Source organism: Periophthalmus magnuspinnatus, chromosome 22 (genome assembly GCF_009829125.3).
Source record: "Periophthalmus magnuspinnatus isolate fPerMag1 chromosome 22, fPerMag1.2.pri, whole genome shotgun sequence".
Classification (NCBI taxonomy): domain Eukaryota; kingdom Metazoa; phylum Chordata; class Actinopteri; order Gobiiformes; family Gobiidae; genus Periophthalmus; species Periophthalmus magnuspinnatus.
The window spans coordinates 25,797,229-25,813,901 of NC_047147.1; the positions used below are offsets into that span (position 1 = coordinate 25,797,229).

The following is a 16,673-nucleotide window of genomic DNA, read 5'->3' on the forward strand; positions in this document are numbered from 1 at the left end:
CTCTGGCTATGTTTTTCAAATGGTAAAAAACAATTTTTGTGATGTTTTTAATGTGTTGAATAAAAGTCAGCTCAGAGTCAAAAATAACGCCCAGGTTTCTTACTTGTGATGATGGATTAAAAGACTGTGACTGTAATTTGGGTAAAAGTTTCTCTCTCTGGGCCTCAGGACCAATGATTAAAACCTCAGTTTTGTCCTGGTTAAGCTGGAGGAAGTTTTCTGCCATCCAGGATGTGATGTCTAAAATACAGTTAAAAAGAGCATCCACTGGGCTGGTGTCATCAGGAGACATGGAGATGTAAAGCTGTGTATCATCTGCATAGCTGTGGAAGCTGATTCCATGTCTCCTGATGACATCACCAAGAGGGAGCATGTACAGGTTAAAAAGTATAGGACCTAAAATGGAACCCTGGGGCACACCACATGTGATTTTATGAACCTGAGAGGAGCAGGTGTCTAAACTTACCATAAATGTTCTATCTGTGAGGTAGGAAGTAAACCATTTGTGTACAGTACCAGAGAGACCGACCAGGTGTTTGAGTCTTTAAAAGAATAGTGTGGTCTACTGTATCAAAGGTCCACACAACTCATCTGCTCTTTTTTTTTATCAGACTTTTTTTTTCACTGAAATGGAATAAGGAATAAAGAGAAATTAAATAGTCTATAATTGTGACTATGCAGCTCTATAAAGTATCCACATTTAGCAGTGCATTTCACTATTACACTTTTATCTCCATGTACTGATGCTAAAGTTAATAACAGTTAATATCACTAAGTTGCACAGACAGAAAACAATAAAATACAATGTTGCTCGGACTCAAGGACAGGACTCTGATCTCCTGTGACACTTCTGTTTGCAGAAAGATACGTCTTTGTGTCTCAGTGCTAATGCTAACTTTTTTATAAAATACTTGTAGTAACGTTAAATGTCTGGATTTACTGATTTTAGAGGGACTCTGCCTTCATTTGTTTATATGTTTCCCCTTTAGTTGCTGTCGTGGTCAAATTTGCCCTTTTGACTTTTTTGACGGCGGCGACCTGAACACTGTGCCAAATTTCCCATTCTTAAATGAAGCTAAGAATTTGTTAAATTACTTTGAAATGTACAAAAATGTGGACATTTTAACATTAGGATAACATTGGCTCATTTGTGCATCGCACATCAGTGAGTTTTGTCCTTTGTCCAATGAATCATGTGATTAAAATATGTTCACATTAAAATCTACTAATTTGCTTCTCTAGTATTAAATTAACTATAATATGTAACATCAAACTGTTTTGTCCAAATTATTGTGGTGTGTTTCTGCTCATATAGAACAGACACTGTCACTTTAAACAAAAGTGCAATCACACATTCTAACAAAGTCCATAGACGCTCTGGTCATGTTTTCAATACAACTGTGTCCAACTCTCATCATTGAACACAATTTCTCTGTCACTTCATCCCAACATTAATCTTTATAAATGTAGATGCACAGATGTCGTAATATTATAGTGACTTTAACTGATGAGTTGGTTGTGGTGGTGACTCTTGTCTGGGATGAAATGTAAATATCCAGACACAATGGAACAGTTTCTATTTCTTTAAGCCAAAAGGCCATTGAGACTGAAAATTATATATTATAAATTATATATATATATATATATATATATATATATATATATATATATATATATATATATATATATATATATATATATATATATATATATATATATATATATATATATATATATATATATATATATATATATATATATAATGTAGAGGTGAATCATCAATTTCAATAATAGCAGGGTCATTATTTTGAGGCTTTCCAAGATTCTTATGAAATACCTGCCAAAGTCTTTTCCTGGTAGAGTTTGTTCATGTAATATGCAGTTTTCTTCTACTCGTCTATTTTGCTAAGAGTATTATTCAGTTTTCAGTACTTTTCTCATATGCCCGTTATATGAGCCCATATGATGGAGACAAAATAAAATGTGTTATGTGTCAGAGGAGTGTGTCATAGTGCAGGGCAAGTATGAGAGTTGAGGAAGAAGTGAGGAACTGTGGAACAAAACAGTTTAAAGTGGAGGTGGGAACACGGCAAGGAGACCCACATAGCCCTGTTTTGTTTTACTGTGGTGATGAGCAAATTAACAGATGAGGTCAGACAAGAATCTCAATGAACTATTCTGTTTACAGATCTAACAATAAGATATTTGTTTATAGAAAATAATAGGACGGGGTGGAGGTGTGATTTGTGAAAAAAAACATGAACCTAAATATTTTCCATGTGTAAAAATGAGAAAAATGCTGTGTGTGCATGATTTTTAGTTCAGAGCAGTAAAGAGTGTTCACTGCTCTACTATGATGTGAGTCTGTTCCTCTTGAGCAGCTGCAGTTGTTTCCTGCTCTGGTCTCACTCTGAAGGACTCACTGAGGGAGGTTTTTGTACGACCATAAATCACTGTGTGAACCCAACACCGCTATGCTCAGTCGTACAGTGATAAACTGCTGCATCTTCAGCCTGAGCTCCAGTGATGGTCAAAGAGAAGTCTCTGCCGCTCCCACTGCCACTGAACCGAGATGGAGTTTCTGACAGACGTTGTGTAGCATATTTTATCCAGAGCTTTGGAGACTGACCAGGTTTCTGCTGATACCAGAACATAGGCCATTTCCCATTAGTATATTTATAAGTATCCGTGCTTATTTTACATGTGAGAGTGACTGTGGATCCTGGAGTAAACGTCTGGACTGGAGGCTGAGTGACTGTGACCTGACCACTGCATCCTGTAAAAAACAATATACATTTATCAGAAGAAACACAGAGAGAAAAGGCAGTGTGTTGTGTTCAATGTCACTGAGAGTGGAACCTGTGAAGCAGCAGCAGGCCAGTGTCCAGATGAGGATGGTGCAGCCCAGAGCCATGGTGCGTTCACTGACACATGTGAGTCCTGCAGTCTTCAGCTCACTATAAAACTCAGGGAAGGATCAGCTGACCATGTGACCCTCCTCTCTATGGAAATACTGTCTCTGTACTCTGAACCCAAATGTATTCATCCTATTGGAATCATTTTTAAACACACACAGGTGAAAAAACACTTTTTTGCCGGACATAAGTATAGTATGAAGTATGAAGCAGTCACACTAGTCACATCAGTAACCAAAAGTACTGCACCTTAAAGCCAACATTAGCATTTCAATGTATTATTAAACTTACTACTTAACTATTTATTCTATTATACAAAATATCACATCACATTTTTTATTCACAGTGAGTTGTCTGGAGAAAACACTCATCAATTACACCAAGTAATATTAATGCAAAAAATAGATATATTTAGACTTTTCTTCATGTTTTCAGTGTTTCAAAGTTGAATCTGGACAGGTTGCATTCATGGATTATATAATGACACAAATAGTAAAACATGAGTGAATGTTGTGAGTGTGAACTGAGAGCAGTGTGTGGAGGAGAACAGAGCAGAGGTTTTTGTACGGCCTCTTCATGACTTTGTATCACTGTGGTGGACGTTCGGAGGAGGAACACAAGTCATCGTGGACTGTGAGTACTTTTTACTTTATACTTTATCAGGACTACTTTATTACTGGTATTTTAGCAGGATTTTGGTTATGTTTGTAGATTTGTGAATATTTGTCTTTAATTTAATTCCATAGTTACAGTTGTATAGGTCAGTGTTAAAGAAACAATGATCTCAAAATATACAATTATTATTAGGCTGTTTATTGTTGATTAGAGAAATATAAAATATATATGATTCATTTACTGAATTTTACATAGACTGAATATTATTATGAGTGTTGTTAGTTTTACCTTTCTGAAAGTTAAATTCAGGTTTTAAACAAGAAAGAAATGGTTTTAACTTAACACCAAAGTCAATTTATGAACTCAGTCATGTTTATGTTTAATTATATTTACAAAAAGTGAATAAGAAGTATTTTTTCCTTTGATATATGTCTGCATTAAAAAAAAATAAAAAATTGTAGAAAATTACAATATGTTGACCTAAAATCAGCCCAATTCAAGCTCTTACATAAACAATATATTATTATTTTTATGTGTCATAAATCTCCATGACTTTTACTTGTAACAGTTTTTATCAGTATAACAGCAGTTGTCCACGGTTCATTGGTCGGACTTACAGTGAACAGGAAGTGAAAGACACAGATGTAAATGTCTCTAGTCTTCATCATTTTGTGCAGTGACTGTTTTCTGATGTATTGCTTTAACACGTTGCGCTGCCCCCTGTCTGTGTGCAGTGGGAGTACAGCAGCCCGCCCTGACCGTCCTGCCCCCGTCCAGAGAGGAGCTGCAGAGGGGCAGTGCCACGCTGCTGTGTGTGGCCAGCGGGGGCTTCCCCTCTGATTGGACGCTGGGCTGGAGAGTGGGCGGGGCCTCCGCAGAGGGGTCCCACAGCCCGGGGGTCATGAGAGGGGACGGCCTCTACAGCCACATCAGCGTCCTGAGGCTGTCCACAGAGCAGTGGAGAGACACATCAGTGAGCTGTGAGGCCCATCGGAGTGGACAGAGCCCAGTCACTCAGAGCCTGGAGTCACTGTCCTGCTCCCAGTGAGACACGCCCACATGAGGACACACTTCACCTGCTCTATGGGACACTCCCTGGGTTTGACTGAGCTGATGGAGGGCTCAGGAATAAACATGTGACTATGCAGCTTCATGTTACTGTGTTTGTGCTAATAAAGCTTGTGTTCATCAATGAGTTTTGTCTCTTTTATTAAGTTAAATACAATATATTAATATGTAACATCAAACTGTTTTGTCCAAATTATTGTGGTGTGTTTCTGCTCATATAGAACAGACACTGTCACTTTAAACAAAAGTGCAATCACACATTCTAACAAAGTCCATAGATGCTCTGGTCATGTTTTCAATATTTTATTTCTTTCATTAGTCTTTACTTGTCAGGGACCATGTACAAATTAATTAATCTCACAAAAGAAAAGAGAATTTGTACCAGATTTAGCTCCTGCTGTTTCCCATGTAAAAATAATAATAATAATAATAATACACTTTATTTATATAGCGCTTTTCAAGACACTCAAAGTCGCTTCACAATACAAACAAGAATAAAATATCACAAAATTTACAACATAAAATCAAACATTAAAAGCAATTTTGAACAGGTGAGTTCTGAGTTCTTTTTTGAAGGTGGGGAGGTCAGAGGTCACGGAGGGGTTTGGGCAGTGAGTTCCAGAGGGTGGGGGCAGCGATGGAGAAGGCTCTATCCACCCAGGTTCAGAGCTTGGTCCTACAGGGCTGGGACAGGAGGTTGGAGCTGGAGGAGCGGAGGGAGCGAGATGTGGAGTGTGGTGGTGGAGCAGGTCTGTGAGGTAAGGAGGGGCCAGGTTGTGGAGAGATTTGAATGTGATGAGAAGGATTTTGAAGTGGATGCGCTGAGGGACGGGGAGCCAGTGGAGCTTGTGGAGGACAGGAGTGATGTGTTCACGTGAGCGGGTGTGGGTGAGGAGCCGGGCAGCGGAGTTCTGAATGTACTGTCGTCTGTTGAGGGTTTTGGATGGTGTACCGTAGAGGATGCTATTGCAGTAGTCGATTCTGGATGTGATGAATGTGGATGAGAGTTTCAGCGGCAGAGAAGGTGAGTGATGGGCGGAGACGGGCTATGTTTTTGAGGTGAAAGAATGCAGTCCGGGTTATGTGCTTGACGTGGGGTTCAAATGAAAGAGTGGGGTCGAGGAGCACACCGAGGTTGCGGATGAGTGAGGATGGAGAGAGTGTGGTGTTGTCAAAGTGCAGGGTGAAGTGTTGTGAGGATTTGGTGATGTTGTGTGGACCAATGATGAGGAAGTCTGTTTTGTCGCTGTTTAGTTTGAGGAAGTTGTGATTCATCCAGTTTTTGATGTCTGTTAGACAGTGAGTGAGGGTGGAGTGGATTGTGGGGTTGATGGATGTTGTGGAGATGTACAGTTGGATGTCGTCAGCGTAGCAGTGAAAACGGAGACCGTGACGACGAATGATGTTGCCGAGGGGGAGGATGTAGAGAATGAAGAGGAGAGGACCAAGTACCGAACCTTGGGGGACTCCCTGCTGCAGGGGGGCTATGGAAGAGGAGCAATGGTTGAAGTGGATGAACTGTTGCCGATTTGTGAGGTAGGACTGGAGCCAGAGGAGAGCAGAGCCGGTGATGCTGAGTGAGTTTTTGAGGCGGGACAGGAGGATGGAGTGGCTGATTGTGTCGAAGGCTGCAGTGAGGTCCAAGAGGATGAGGACGGAGAGGTGGCCAGAGTCGGAGGAGAGGAGGAGGTCATTCGTGACTTTGAGCAGAGCTGTGTCGGTGCTGTGTTTGGGACGGAAGCCGGACTGGAAGGGTTCATAAAGACTGTTGGAGGTGAGGTGGGTTTGAAGTTGGGCGGCGACGACACATTCGAGGATTTTAGACAGAAAGGGGAGGTTGGATATGGGACGGAAATTTGCACAGTTATCAGGGTCAAGGTTGGGTTTTTTGAGGATGGGGGTGATGGCAGCCAGCTTGAGAGACTGTGGGACAGAACCAGAGGAGAGGGAGGAGTTTATGATTTGGGTGATCAGTGGAGAGAGTGCAGGAAGACAGGCTTTGATGAGAGGAGAGGGAATGGGATCCAGGGAGCACGTAGAAGTTTTAATACCGGAAAAAAGTTTTGTCAGGTGAGCAGGGGAAATGGGTGTGAAGTGAGAGAGCTGTTGATGGGGCGGAGGAGGATCAGGTGGAGCAGTGTGGGAGGAGGAGAGGTCTATTGAACTGTAAATGGAATCTATTTTGGACTGAAAGAAGGATTGAAATTGATTGCATTTGTCAGTGGTGAAGGAAGATGAGGTGTTGTAGTTGGGTTTTAGGAGTGTGTTTATTGTGGAAAAGAAAGCTTTGGGGTTATTGGAGCCGGGGTGGATGAGGTTGGAGTAATATTTGGAGCGGGCGGAGTTTAGTGTGTCTTTGTATTGCTGTATGTAGTCTGTGTAGATTTAGAGATGGACAGTTAAACCAATTATTATTAAAGTATTGTCTGGAAAAGGGAGCAGATTGTGGTAAAGAAGGAGCTGAGCGGGAAGGCAAAGCTCTCGATTTACCGGTCAATCTACGTTCCTACCCTCACCTATGGTCATGAGCTCTGGGTAATGACCGAAAGGACAAGATCGCGGATACAAGTGGCTGAAATGGGCTTCCTCCGCAGAGTGGCCGGGCGCACCCTTAGGGATAGGGTGAGGAGCTCGGTCACACGGGAGGAGCTCGGAGTAGAGCCGCTGCTCCTACACATTGAGAGGAGCCAGCTGAGGTGGCTCGGGCATCTGCTCAGGATGCCTCCTGGACGCCTCCCTAGGGAGATGTTCTGGGCATGTCCCACCGGGAGGAGGCCCCGGGGAAGACCCAGGACACGCTGGAGGGACTATGTCTCTCGGCTGGCCTGGGAACGCCTTGGGGTCCCACCGGAGGAGCTGGAGGACGTGTCTGGGGTGAGGGAAGTCTGGGAGTCCCTGCTTAGACTGCTGCCCCCCCGACCCGGCCCCGGATAAGCGGAAGAAAATGGATGGATGGATGGGAGCAGATAACATAATATTACTCTACTTTCTGCTCTTTTTAATTAATTAATTTAATTAATTTAACACTGATAATGCCATAATGAGGCATCTCTGTTAGTTTTACACAATACAGTGACTGGATCCTGGAGTAACTCTCTGGACCCTCTGTGTTCTTTGTGGTCAGTTCTTGCAGTATAGTGCCCCCTTTTGATGGAATTTATCAACAGTAAGTCATTAATATCTGATGAAACAGGCTCTACTGACAGTGTGGACAGAAGTGTTAAATAAGACAAAATGTTTGTGAGGTGGTGATTCTGATGCTTTGTCACTTCAGTCTAAAATATGACTGTAATGTTTGTCACAATCTGTACAAATATTGTGTAAATATATAAAATTAATATTTGATTGTCTTTTAAACATCTCTTGAATATAAGCAATGATTTACATCAAACTACAAACTGGACTGTTGTAGAGTTTGTTATAAGAGGCACAGAAGAAGGAAGAGCTTGCTAACTTCCTAAATTTCTGTGTCCTTTATGAGGGAGACGGGGAAAAAATCAGTTGTGTGTCAGAGGAGTGTGTCATGGTGGTGCAGGGCCTGTATGACAGCTGTTGGACAGAGGTGAGGTGGAGGTGGAACAGAGGAGTTTAAGGTGGAGATGTGAACTGTGGTGATGGACAAACAGATGAGGTCAGACAATGATCTCAATGGACTATTATGTTTAGAGATATAACAATGGGGTTGATGGTGAAATAAAATAACAGAACAGAAGGAGAAGAGGCGAAATATTCTCCATGTGTAAAAATTAGAAAAATGCTGTTGGTGCATGATTTTTGGTTCAGAGCAGTAAAGAGTGTTCACTGCTCTACTATGATGTGAGTCTGTTCCTCTTGAGCAGCTGCAGTTGTTTCCTGCTCTGGTCTCACTCTGAAGGACTCACTGAGGGAGGTTTTTGTACGGCCATAAATCACTGTGTGAACACATCTCTGCTATTAATATAATGATAACTCTGACAGTGATAAACTGCTACATCTTCAGCCTGAGCTCCAGTGATGGTCAAAGAGAAGTCACTGTGGCTCCCACTGCCACTGAACCGAGATGGAGTTTCTGACAGACGTTCTGTAGCAAATTTTATCCAGAGCTTTGGAGACTGACCAGGTTTCTGCTGATACCAGAACATGCGATTATTACTATAAACATCTCTGTTAGTTTGACATGTGAGAGTGACTGTGGATCCTGGAGTAAACGTCTGGACTGGAGGCTGAGTGACTGTGACCTGACCACTGCATCCTGTAAAAAACAATATACATTTATCAGAAGAAACACAGAGAGAAAAGGCAGTGTGTTGTGTTCAATGTCACTGAGAGTGGAACCTGTGAAGCAGCAGCAGGCCAGTGTCCAGATGAGGATGGTGCAGCCCAGAGCCATGGTGCGTTCACTGACACATGTGAGTCCTGCAGTCTTCAGCTCACTATAAAACTCAGGGAAGGATCTTCTGACCATGTGACCCTTAACCTGCTTGTGCATTTGAAAGTAGGAACATAATTTGCATCCACCTGTCCAAGTGAAACAGAAGGTGATTAGATGGATAAATTAAGTACAACTGATATCTTGAAATATGACAGTTCTCTAAAATGATTTGCATTGAGTTTCAACATGAAGAGGAGTTCACCATGTGTCCTCTGTGTGGGCAGTATTTGTAGTATAGTGCCCTCTTTTGGTGGAAGTTGTCTATAGAAGTCAATAATGTGTTTTGGAATATGCCTGACTAACATTGTGGACTGAAACACTGAATAAGACTTAATGTTTGTGAGAAAATTATTCTGATGTTTTGTCATCTATGACTGTAGTTTTAGGCAACTTTTGTACAGAAATTGTGAAAATATATAAAATTTACATTTGATTGTCTCATATAAATGTCTCCAGTGTAAGTCAGGATTTACATCAAAGTGCAAAGCTAGATTTTTTTTTAAATTTCCCATAAGAGACAGAGCAGGTAAGAAGGAATTGCTGTGTCTTCATAAATTTCAGTAGTCTGTAAGATATGGGGAAAAAAACTGTTGTGTGGGAGATGAATGTGTCATGGTGGTGCAGGTCTTGTGTCAGAGAAGTTGGACCTCTGTCCAAGGTGAGCTGTAGATGAAACAGAGGAGTTTAAGGTGGAGGTGGGAACACAACAAGGATAGACACTGAGCCCTGTCTTGTTTCATGTGATGATCTAAAAGATAAGATTGAACAGGAATCTCAGTGGAGTGTTATGGGATTGTTGGTGATAGAAAACAGAAGTATAGAAGTGGAAGAGGTGACATTTTTAGACAATAACCTAAACATGTGACTGTGCAGCTTCTTGTTTCAGTGATTTTTCTAATAAAGTTTGTGTTGTGTTGATCATCTCTTGTCCAGTGAACCATGTGGAGCATGAAATCTACATTTTGATTCAGTGACTGGAGGTTATAACATTCTGTAAATGCAACTACTTTAAAATGTCACATAGAATAGCAACAATTAACAAATCACCAAAAATTTTAATTCTCTTGAATCTGTTTAATCTGTTGCATTTCAAACTGAATTATTGAATTACAACACAAAACATAGGTTCGATTGGCATTGCAAGGCCTGCAAAATAAAATTTAATAAAAGTCTTTAGAGAGCTTAATTAAAGTTACAATTATGACCCAAAAAGTATAAACTCTGAGCCAAGTTTCCTCCTTGTGTAGACCAGGTGCACATGGACCTGCACAGGAACGAATGGAGGAGGAAGACGAGAGCCCATTTGTTCTTAGTAGTAACAATTATAATTTTCTTATAGCTATAACTAAATAATGTTAAACGTCATTTACAGTGGGGCAAAAAATATTTTAGTCAGCCACCAATTGTACAAATTCTCCCTTTTAAAAAGATGAGAGGCCTGTAATTTTCATCATAGGTTCACTTCAACTATGAGAGACAGAATGAGAAAAAAATACGTATTTGGTCAATAACAAAAGCTCATCTCAATACTTTGTTATATTCCCTTTGTTGGGAATGACAGAGGTCAAATGTTTTCTGTTAGTCTCCACAGGTTTTCACACACTGTTGCTGTAGTTTGGCCCATTCCTCCTGCAGATCTCCTCTAGAGCAGTGATGTTTTGGGCCTGTCGCTGGGCAACACGGACTTTCAACTCCCTCCAAATATTTTCTTTGGGGTTGAGACCTGGAGACTGGCTAGGCCACTCCAGGACCTTGAAATGCTTCTTACGAAACCACTCCTTATTTGCCCGTGCGGTGTGTTTGGGATCATCATTGGATCATCTTCAATGCCCTTGCTGATGGAAGGAGGTTTTCACTCAAACTCTCACGATACATGGTCCTATTCATTCTTTCCTTTACACAAATCAGTCATCCTGGTTCCTTTTTAGAAAAACAGCCCCAAAGCATGATGTTTCCACCCCCATGCTTGACAGTAGGTATGGTGTTGTTTAAATGCAACTCAACATTCTGTCGTAACGGTGGGTGTAGGTGCGGACCAAAGGATGCAGATCTCGGGACAGATTTACAGTGTTTTATTTACAAGGTGCGGGATTCAAAGTCAATTGTAATAGTCACAACTGGGGGCAAGGTGCAGGAGGCAGAGCGGGCGGGCGCAGGACGGGACAAGGTAGGACAGACCAGAACCGGAGCAGGAGCGGAGATAGCCAGAACCGGGACAAGACGGGACCAGGAACAGGACCAGGAGAGACCGAGCAGGAATAATCCAACAGGTGGGAGCCAAGGCGGAGGACGGGAGACGAGCCGGGAACCCAGACGGGACAGGAGGCGAAGACAAAGGGTGAACTTTGAGGCAGGAGCAGAGGCAAGAGCAGGAATGAGCGGGAGAACAGGCATCTGAGGAGTGGCAAAAATCCTCTCAAATTGTGTTACTGTGTTAGATTAATCCACATATAAGTGATTTTTGAAGATAAGTCACAGTGAATATCCTGTAGTATTTAACTTGTCCCAGTGTCACAGTCTGCTCTGGTCCAGTCCTGCTTTTCCAGTTGTCCCCTCCTCATCCTCTGTCATCTGTCTAAGTGATTATTTTGACCATATCATCATTTTATCCATAATTTCCAACTGCAAACTGTATAAACTTGAATGTTTACTGGATTTAATGCATATCAGGTGATGTGTATTTGTGTAATGAGGGAGGGTGTGGCCTAAGGAGATCAACACCCTATATCCAGGTGTGCATAATTATCAGGCAGATTCTTCTCCTCACGAAAAATGGGTTAAAAAAGTAGTAAAGGGCAGAGGAAGCTTCATGAAGCATTGAAGCATTAAAGCCTTTCATCCAGTTGCTTCACTCCAGCACAAAACTTCTTGATGCTTCATTTGCTCTAGTAGGACCTCTACTGGACGCAAAAATATCAGTTGGCACGAATTTGAAGTGTGTGGCATTTTGCAGAAAGTCTGTGAATAAAACTGTCATCAAAATAAAGAAGTATACAAAACATGTATATTGTAGTGATGGTATTTACTGTGTATATATACACTGGCACTGTGGAAAATGATTATTTGGACATGATGAAAATAGAAATGATCATTTACAGTGAGGCAAGGGTGGTTGAGGTTGGGGTATGGACAATGACTGTGCTTTTGTAACGTTGAGGTACGGCCAGTGATTATGGTTTAAGGGACACATCATTGTTTTTTATTTATATTACTGTACATACCTTGTTGGGAGAAATGAGATCAAAATGTTCCCACACAGGGGAAATCCTTCTCCTCTTCGCTGACTCCATTCTCTCCAGACTCTCTCTCCTCACTCTCCTAAATCTCCAAACTCTGTCCAAATTATCTCTAACTCTGTCCAAACTCTATCCAAACTGTGTCCAAACTCTCACTGACCGCAACTCTCCATCAAACACCCACATTTTGAATGGACTCGTAGCAAAATTTGAGCCACGTCCTGAATCAGTCACATGGCACAGCCGGGCAGCGAGGCTTTGGACGTCATCATTTTCAGCTCCTCACCTAAATGAAGCGAGACTCGATACAGAACATCACATCACTACGAAAAAGAGATTTAACTGATTCTGAAAAGGCAAAAATTGTACCATGTCTTTCAGAGGGAAGCAGCACTCTTGAAATATCTAAGATATTGGGGCGTGATCACAGAACCATCAATCGTTTTGTTGCAAATAGTCAAAAGGGTCGCAAGAAACATGTCGAGAAGAAAAGACACAAATTAACAGCCAAATATTTGAGAAGAAGCAAAGATGAAGCTACCAGGGACCCATTATCCTCCAGAGCTGCCATTTTCCACAACTGCAACCACCTGGAGCATCAAGAAGTACGAGGTGTTCAGTTTTCAGAGACATGGACGAGGTAAGAAAGACTGAAACACGACCACCTCTGAACAAGACACATAAGTCGAAACGTCAAGAATGAGCCAAGAAATATCTGAAGACAGACTTTTCAAAGGTTTTGTGGACTGATGAGATGAGACTCTTGACACAACAGATGGATGAGCCTGTGGTTGGATCAGTCACAGACACAAAGCTCCATTTCGACGAGATGGGGCGCTGGTATGGGCAGGTGTTATTAAAAATGAGCTAGATGGACCTTTTCGGGTTGAAAATGGACTCAAAATCAACTCTCAGACCTACTGCCAATTTTTAGAAGACACTTTCTTCAAGCAGTGCAGGAAAAATCTGCATCTTTCACGACGACTTTGATTTTTATGCAGCACAACGCTCCATCACGTGCATCAAAGTACTGCACCGTGTGGCTGCTCAGTAAAGGCCTTAAAGATGAAAAACTAATGACATGGCCCCTTCTTCACCTCAGTTAAACCCTGTTGAGAACTTGTGGGCCCTTCTTAAGCAGGACTTTTACAGTGAAGGAAAACAGAACCTCTCTGAACTCTGGGAGGCTGTGGCTGCACAAAAAGTTGATTCTGACCAGATCAAGTGACTGACTGACTCTGTGAATGGAAAAGATGTGACTGTGATGGAAAAGGAGGGCGGCTACATTGGTCACTGAGGGTTTTTAATTTTTTTATTTCTGAAATGTTTATTTGTAAATTTTGAGTTTGTTATTCTCACTTTAATAGGTGAAAGTGAGATGGGAATATCTTTATTTTTCATTTAGTTGCATCATAATTCTGCACACTGATAGTTGCCTAATGACGGTGAACATGTAGATTTTCTCTTAAGAAAGTTTTTCTTCTTTTCTTTTACTACTTGAATTTTCAGGTTTCAGAGTTTAACATTTTGGATTGACCAAGAGCAGGCTCATTGTACAATAACAAAATTACACCTCAAAACTACAACTTGCCTAATAATTGTGCACACAGTGTATGATTGGAGCCTGAACATTTAATATTTCATAGTTGCAGTAGATTAATAAGTGAATAAGTGAATTATGAAGATTTGTGTAAGTCTGGGTAAATAATATATATCCTAAATCATTTCTCTTCCTAAATATTTTTCAATGTGCCTCGATGCCTCACAGAGCTGGAAAAATCAGCCTTTTCTGACTCAGCTCCATGGTCTTGGAACGATTTACAAAAAGATCTTAAAACTGGAATCTCTAGAGTCACTTGAAAAGTTCAAGAAGGTGTGGAGACCAATGTTTTTTGTTTTTGTTTTTTTTCTTATGAAAGGGATTATGAATTTGGGACTTGCATGATAAATTAGAGTTTTATAACACATTAATAGGTATAAGGACTATAGAGAAATTAAAAAATAAAATACTGTCGAGGTGAATGTTTGGTGTAACTCCACACAGATCAGTGATGTCTGTTCCTCTTGAGCAGCTGCAGTTGTTTCCTGCTCTGGTCTCACTCTGAAGGACTCACTGAGGGAGGTTTTTGTACGACCATAAATCACTGTGTGAACACTGGGCCGCTATGAAAACTCTTACAATAATAAACTGCTGCATCTTCAGCCTGAGCTCCAGTGATGGTCAAAGAGAAGTCTCTGCCGCTCCCACTGCCACTGAACCGAGATGGAGTTTCTGACAGACGTTGTGTAGCATATTTAATCCAGGGCTTTGGAGTCTGACCAGGTTTCTGCTGATACCAGAACATACCCCACTCCCCACCACCCCATCTATGAACATCCATGTTAATTTTACATGTGAGAGTGACTGTGGATCCTGGAGTAAACGTCTGGACTGGAGGCTGAGTGACTGTGACCTGACCACTGCATCCTGTAAAAAACAATATACATTTATCAGAAGAAACACAGAGAGAAAAGGCAGTGTGTTGTGTTCAATGTCACTGAGAGTGGAACCTGTGAAGCAGCAGCAGGCCAGTGTCCAGATGAGGATGGTGCAGCCCAGAGCCATGGTGCGTTCACTGACACATGTGAGTCCTGCAGTCTTCAGCTCACTATAAAACTCAGGGAAGGATCAGCTGACCATGTGACCCTCCTCTCTATGGAAATACTGTGTCTGTACTCTGAACCCAAATGTATTCATCCTATTGGAATCATTTTTAAACACACACAGGTGAAAAAACACTTTTTTGCCGGACATAAGTATAGTATGAAGTATGAAGCAGTCACACTAGTCACATCAGTAACCAAAAGTACTGCACCTTAAAGCCAACATTAGCATTTCAATGTATTATTAAACTTACTACTTAACTATTTATTCTATTATACAAAATATCACATTTTTTATTCACAGTGAGTTGTCTGGAGAAAACACTCATCAATTACACCAAGTAATATTAATGCAAAAAATAGATATATTTAGACTTTTCTTCATGTTTTCAGTGTTTCAAAGTTGAATCTGGACAGGTTGCATTCATGGATTATATAATGACACAAATAGTAAAACATGAGTGAATGTTGTGAGTGTGAACTGAGAGCAGTGTGTGGAGGAGAACAGAGCAGAGGTTTTTGTACGGCCTCTTCATGACTTTGTATCACTGTGGTGGACGTTCGGAGGAGGAACACAAGTCATCGTGGACTGTGAGTACTTTTTACTTTATACTTTATCAGGACTACTTTATTACTGGTATTTTAGCAGGATTTTGGTTATGTTTGTAGATTTGTGAATATTTGTCTTTAATTTAATTCCATAGTTACAGTTGTATAGGTCAGTGTTAAAGAAACAATGATCTCAAAATATACAATTATTATTAGGCTGTTTATTGTTGATTAGAGAAATATAAAATATATATGATTCATTTACTGAATTTTACATAGACTGAATATTATTATGAGTGTTGTTAGTTTCTTTTTTGAAAGTTAAATTCAGGTTTTAAACAAGAAATAAATGGTTTTCACTTAACACCAAAGTCCATTTATGAACTCAATCATGTTTATGTTTAATTATATTTACAAAAAGTGAATAAGAAGTATTTTTTCTTTGATATATGTCTGCATAAAAAAAAGAAAACAGTAGAAAATTACAATATGTTGACCTAAAATCAGCCCAATTCAAGCTCTTACATAAACAATATATTATTATTTTTATGTGTCATAAATCTCCATGACTTTTACTTGTAACAGTTTTTATCAGTATAACAGCAGTTGTCCACGGTTCATTGGTCGGACTTACAGTGAACAGGAAGTGAAAGACACAGATGTAAATGTCTCTAGTCTTCATCATTTTGTGCAGTGACTGTTTTCTGATGTATTGCTTTAACACGTTGCGCTGCCCCCTGTCTGTGTGCAGTGGGAGTACAGCAGCCCGCCCTGACCGTCCTGCCCCCGTCCAGAGAGGAGCTGCAGAGGGGCAGTGCCACGCTGCTGTGTGTGGCCAGCGGGGGCTTCCCCTCTGATTGGACGCTGGGCTGGAGAGTGGGCGGGGCCTCCGCAGAGGGGTCCCACAGCCCGGGGGTCATGAGAGGGGACGGCCTCTACAGCCACATCAGCGTCCTGAGGCTGTCCACAGAGCAGTGGAGAGACACATCAGTGAGCTGTGAGGCCCATCGGAGTGGACAGAGCCCAGTCACTCAGAGCCTGGAGTCACTGTCCTGCTCCCAGTGAGACACGCCCACATGAGGACACACTTCACCTGCTCTATGGGACACTCCCTGGGTTTGACTGAGCTGATGGAGGGCTCAGGAATAAACATGTGACTATGCAGCTTCATGTTACTGTGTTTGTGCTAATAAAGCTTGTGTTCATCAATGAGTTTTGTCTCTTTTATTAAGTTAA

At 41.2% G+C, this 16,673-nt stretch overlaps 4 gene segments (V, D, J or C); 2 read left to right on the forward strand and 2 right to left on the reverse strand.

The window, feature by feature from the left end:
• Positions 1-2,450: 2,450 nt before the first annotated feature.
• Positions 2,451-2,914, reverse strand: LOC117390154 (immunoglobulin kappa variable 6D-21-like). The segment is given in 2 exon segments: positions 2,451-2,776; positions 2,860-2,914. Coding segments are annotated over 2 exon segments (381 nt in total).
• LOC117390060 (Ig lambda-2 chain C region-like) lies at positions 2,913-4,725 on the forward strand. The segment is given in 3 exon segments: positions 2,913-2,933; positions 3,449-3,548; positions 4,265-4,725. Coding segments are annotated over 3 exon segments (435 nt in total).
• A 9,661-nt stretch (positions 4,726-14,386) lies between these two features.
• Positions 14,387-14,850, reverse strand: LOC117391024 (immunoglobulin kappa variable 6D-21-like). The segment is given in 2 exon segments: positions 14,387-14,712; positions 14,796-14,850. Coding segments are annotated over 2 exon segments (381 nt in total).
• On the forward strand, positions 14,849-16,649 carry LOC117391025 (Ig lambda-2 chain C region-like). The segment is given in 3 exon segments: positions 14,849-14,869; positions 15,380-15,479; positions 16,189-16,649. Coding segments are annotated over 3 exon segments (435 nt in total).
• Positions 16,650-16,673: the final 24 nt, after the last annotated feature.